The sequence below is a fragment of the Pediculus humanus genome, genomic scaffold (assembly GCF_000006295.1).
Source record: "Pediculus humanus corporis 1103172107770 genomic scaffold, whole genome shotgun sequence".
In the NCBI taxonomy this organism is placed as follows: domain Eukaryota; kingdom Metazoa; phylum Arthropoda; class Insecta; order Psocodea; family Pediculidae; genus Pediculus; species Pediculus humanus.
Genome location: NW_002987368.1, coordinates 174881 through 180276, shown reverse-complemented (window position 1 = coordinate 180276; position 5396 = coordinate 174881). Strand labels below are relative to the sequence as shown.

The following is a 5396-nucleotide window of genomic DNA, read 5'->3' as shown; positions in this document are numbered from 1 at the left end:
GCAGACGAAGACGATAACAACAATAACAATAAAATTTAATTTGTGTTAAAATAAATTGTTTGTTTTTTGTTTGTTTCAGGTATTGTTATCATATTCGTCGTGAGTTGGGTACCTTTGGGTTGTTTTTCACTTCTTGCAGATCTCGATGGTTATTTTGGTATTGCAGACACTACGAGTCTAAGAGCATCATCGGAAAGGCTTTACATAGGTTTAGCCATTGTTCACGTCATCGCCATGTCGTCAGCCATATCGAATCCGATCGTTTACGGTTGGATGAACATAAACATACGTCACGAATTTTATCAACTTTTACCATTTAAAAGATTTAAACAAAGATTGCAAGAAAATAATGAAAGAACTACAACTAATAATCAAATGGACGTATCAAGAGGTCAAATAAAAATTAATTTGGCTATACGTAATGGTAATGGCGGTGGGAGTGGGAGTGGGGGTGGAGATGAAGGTTCTTCTAGGGAAAGTGCAACAATAGTTTTTCCTATGAATAACGTATCAACAACAACAACGGAAATTATTGAATCGTGTTCGGCTAAACCTTTGTAAAAAAAAATTTATTATTTAACTTTTCCCAAGTGAAAATGTGCATCTTTGTCTTCTGCTTTTTTTTTTTATACATAAATTTATTTTTATTAAAAAAGTTAAAATAAAACAAAAGCAAATTAAATTTGTTATTTAAATATTTTAATAAAAATAATAATAATAAAAATTCGAAAATTATTATTATTACCGGGGAAAAAAAATTTTCTTTCTTTCTTTTTTCTTTCTTCTTTTATCACACCGTAATTTAACGATGTCATAATTAATGCTTTTAACCTAATAATATCATCGTCATCATCATCATCATCATCATCATCATCATCATCATCATCATCACTGGAAAAATTTTAATCAAAAAAAAAAAAAAGGAAAACATATCAAAATTAATATCGTATGGTTTGTTTTTTTAACTAGATAAAAAAATTGGATAAAAATTAATTAATTAAATTATTATTATTATTATTACTACCACAAAAAATAATAATAATAATAATATTACTTCGATAAAAATTAAACAAATTTTCGCTGCATGTTTTTTTTTTTTTTAGACGAATGGGGATTTTAAAAAAAAATAACAATAATAATAATATTACTTGTTTTAATAATTTAAATTACTTTTTATATAACTCTTGATTACCACCCTCTCCCCCTCCCCTTTGGGAGACAAAAAAAATAAAAAATTCGTTTATTACTTTTTTTTTCCTACTTTTCAAATCGATTAAAGCAAAAATCTAGAATATTCTGAGATAAAAAAAAAAAAAAATTAATTTAAATATTTATTAATACAAACGACGTTGAAATGCATCATGGAAATAATTTTATTATTTTCTTATGTACCTTGAAGGATCAGGTATGTTTTCCTCCTCTCGAGTATTTCGCGTTAAATATTTAAAATCGTTGGGGTTTTGTTTTCCTTATCAAAAAAAAAAAACAATGAAGAGATAAAAGATTATCATCGAACATTCAAAAAGATTTACGTTTATTTTTTTAAATTTACTTATTTTCATTTCGTTATTATTATTATTATTATTATTATTATTATTATTATTATTATTTAAAACAAAATACCTTTTTTTTTTTTTTAGTAATGACAACATGTCGCAAGTTTGATTTTGATTAAATGTGAGAGACACATATGGAGAGAAAATTATTATTATTATTATTATTTAAATAATGAACTGTGAAATTTTACTTTACCTTTCACACGAATGTTTTTTCATTTTCCCATGTGATTTTAATTTTATATTTTCATTAATACGTAAATTTTATTAATATCTGTGTAATTTTAGAAAATGGAAAATGTTGATATATATATACATAGGTATATAATTTATTTAAATCCGCTAATATTTTACCGAATTTTATTTTATTTTTTTTAAAAACAAAAAAAAAAATCTACTTTTGTTATACATTGTGTCTTATGGCGTCAAATAATTAGTTAATTATTACGACGACAGGGAAAAATGTCGCACGTTGAAAAAAAAAAAAACGTTTTATTTATTTATTTGTTTTTTTCGAAATTTTTTTCTTTTTTTATCTGTTCTTGATACTTTGATCTTTGATGATTTCGAATTTTTAAAAAATTTACTCTTATTATTATTATTATTATTATTATTATTATTAATAGTAATAGTAGTAGTAGTATTAGTATTAAATAGGTATTATTTAATTTTTTTTTTTTTTCACAAGTTTAGTCTAAAACAATTTTTGTTTACTTACACTAACTTGTTAATGGCGGCGTGTAAATGTGATTAATATGATTATAATTTTCAACCTCTCTCTCTCGCTTTCTTTCTTCATCTCTTGCTATCTGTCTCTCTCTTGCTTTCTCGCACGCTTTTGCTCTGTCTCTTTCTCTCTAATATTATATTTTATTTTTTTTCATTTAAAAAAATTAATTTGTTAAAAAACGTCTAAAATAATGAACTTAAATTACGTTGTTGTTATTATTATTATTATTAATTCTATAATAGGTAATAATTATATTTTTAACCTCCTACGTAAATGTTAATTAATTAATTTTAAATTAATTTTCGCGGAATAAATGAAAAAAAAAAAAGAAGAAAAAGAAAAAATTTTCGATCGAAATAAGAAATCTTCCAATAATATTAATAATGATGATGATGATAATAATAATAGTATAAAAAAAAAAACAAAAATTAAAAATCTTTTCGATATTTTTACCTGGAATGAAAAATTTTGCAAAAAAAAAAAAAAAAAAAAAACATTCGGTGTATTTTAATCTTCATCAAATGCGGCAGTGTAGTAATAGTAATAATAATAAGCTTCTTTTTTTTAAAAAATGGAACTCGAAAAAACGTAAAAATTTTTTATATCAGGGGGATATAAATCTTTGTACACCTCCATTTTCTTATGTTTGCCTGATACATTTTAACATATTTTGCGTTTAAAAGTATTAAAAATTCTCGTATTTAATTAATTTAAGGTATCAAAAGAATATAAAATTATATTATCTCCGTACACCTGATTTAAGCGGAATCCACTGTTTACATTTTATTTTAAGGGGGAATTTAAATGTTTACATTTTACTTAAGCAGAAATCTAATATTTACATATATTTTAAGCGGGAATCCACTGTTGCATTTTATTCTAAGCGGGAATTTTGTTAAAATATTATTTTATTTTATACCTCCTTGAATCTTATGTTTTTCTGATACATTTAAACAAATTTTTTCATATTTTTAGTGTAAAATTTTAATTAAGATTAGAAAAACTCTGAACTGCCTTCAGATTATTTAAGTTTATAGGTACAAAATTGTAATTTGTAGATTGTGCATAAAATAAGGATAAAATGCATGAGAAAAAATTATGAAAGGAGGAAAATAGTAGGAAAATTAAGTATTAAAATAGTTCTAAGGAAAATGTTATATGATGACTGATTCATAAGTGTAATAGAGCAAAATGAGAACAAGATAAAGATTGAACTAAAGATAAAAAACTTGTTCTACTGTCGACCTGAGTCAGCTCGACAAGGTTGTGAATCTCACTTTTCCTGTTCCTGGACACTCTACAGTCACTGGAGCCCAGTACAGGAAATAACTCGTTTCCATCAAATAATATGGTTTCAGTGAGACTTACATGAATTATTGTGATTTCATAGATTATAACAAGACGGAACCGATCTATCAGGCATGAAGCATCACTGATATTCAGGCATTTATTCTTGCCTGGAATAAATGTTGAAAAAGTTCCGACAAACATAAAAACGAATTGTCGTAAATATGAGTGAAAATAATAATAATAATATAAATAATAAAATTTTACTTTTTGACGTCGACCTAAATAAACTTTTTTTTTTTTTTAATCTCAGCAAACATTTCGATATTATTACAAAACTTTTATAAATAAATTTTTTTTTTTTTTTGAATGAATCGAACGAGTTCAAATTTTTCAAATCTCGCCCTCCTCCCTCTCCCTCCCCCAAAAAAGAAAAAAAAATTTATTTTCTTCAAAAATATGTCGTTTATTTATTTTCTTAATTTTAAAACTTTATTTTCGTTCGTATTTGGAAGAGGGGGGGGGCAAAAAAAAAAATAATAATGATAAATTTTATTAAAATTTGTTTTATAAAATCACCCCTCCCCCCGCGTCTCGGAAAGGTAACACCAGAAGTGACGTAATAAAAGATTTATTTAAAAATATTTTTCAGGTCATGAATAAATAAAAAAAAATCCGTAAAACAAAAATCAATAATTATTATTTATTTATTTATTGTTATTATTATTATTATTATTATTATTATTATTATTATTATTATTATTATTATTATTATTATTTATTTATTGAGCAAAAAATTTGTTTTTTAATAATAACTTTGAACACTTTGTTTGTCGTTTGTTATTTAATATAATTAATTTATTTGTAATTCAAAAAAAAAAAAAGCAAAAAAATTTGGAAGACGTTATTCATTTATTTATCATTAAATTTTAGGTTTTGACGGTATGCTTTTTAATGGGGGAACGGGACCGAGCAAACGATTTTTAATGCCATTTTTAGGGGTACCAGCAAACGTGACATTTTTATTTTCTTTAGCTTTTCGCCTTTGAACCGTTCTATTGTGTATTCTTTTCATATCTAATATTTCTTTCATTTCTTCTTTGTCTTCTGGCTAAAAAAAAATTTAAATCAATATAAAAATAAACTCAAAAAACAAATTTTTAAACGCGCCTAAAAATTTTTAAAAATAAATTAAATGAAAGGAAAGAATAAAGTTACCGTTTGATGCAATCGTAAAACTAATGCTCTTCTTCCGTCAGACATAGGCTGAGAATAAAGCATTAATTTTTTTAACCTTTCTTGAGGACTCACACCTCTTTCAACAACCAAAACAATTCTTGCCCACTGTTAATAACAAAACAAACAAACAAAAATTACACAACCTTTTTTGTTTTTATCTTATTGTGACATTCATCAACGTTAAACAACGTACTTGTCTTTGCCATTCGTTTCTCGTTTCTGCTATTTTTTGATACGTATTACCCATCATGGCGATCAACATGTTAACGAGTAATATAGCAACGATAGCCATGTAAACGACAAACATTAACTTTGCAACAAATTCGTGTTCAGTCTTTTCGAATGCACCGTAATATTCTCCAAAATTTGTCAGAGACATTAAAAACATTGCCATTATGGATTCAACTGGGCTTTGCATTGGATTTGTTCCAGAATCGTCGACTCCATCGGGAGTTTTTGGATTATCAAACGAAAGGAATATTATATAATAAGCTTTTTTTTATCGGAAAACAAACAAACAAACAGAAAAACAATTAGTCTAATCAATAATCGATCGATCGATACATTTGTTGTTGTTGTCTTAC

At 25.2% G+C, this 5396-nt stretch overlaps 2 protein-coding genes across 2 annotated transcripts in view; one reads left to right on the top strand and one right to left on the bottom strand.

Annotated features, from left to right (window-relative positions):
- The window catches only part of Phum_PHUM356860 (G-protein coupled receptor, putative), a gene marked incomplete at both ends in the record, with an annotated part of 656 nt that extends 166 nt beyond the window's left edge, over window positions 1-490 (top strand). Inside the window, 2 exons of the mRNA XM_002427919.1 lie at window positions 80-391; window positions 474-490. Of these exons, the coding sequence (XP_002427964.1) occupies window positions 80-391; window positions 474-490 (329 nt within the window). The remainder of the gene's footprint in view (window positions 1-79; window positions 392-473) is intronic.
- Window positions 491-4495: 4005 nt separating this feature from the next.
- The window catches only part of Phum_PHUM356850 (uncharacterized protein), a gene marked incomplete at both ends in the record, with an annotated part of 13908 nt that continues 13007 nt past the window's right edge, over window positions 4496-5396 (bottom strand). The window contains 3 exons of the mRNA XM_002427918.1: window positions 4496-4684; window positions 4792-4917; window positions 5006-5304. Of these exons, the coding sequence (XP_002427963.1) occupies window positions 4496-4684; window positions 4792-4917; window positions 5006-5304 (614 nt within the window). The remainder of the gene's footprint in view (window positions 4685-4791; window positions 4918-5005; window positions 5305-5396) is intronic.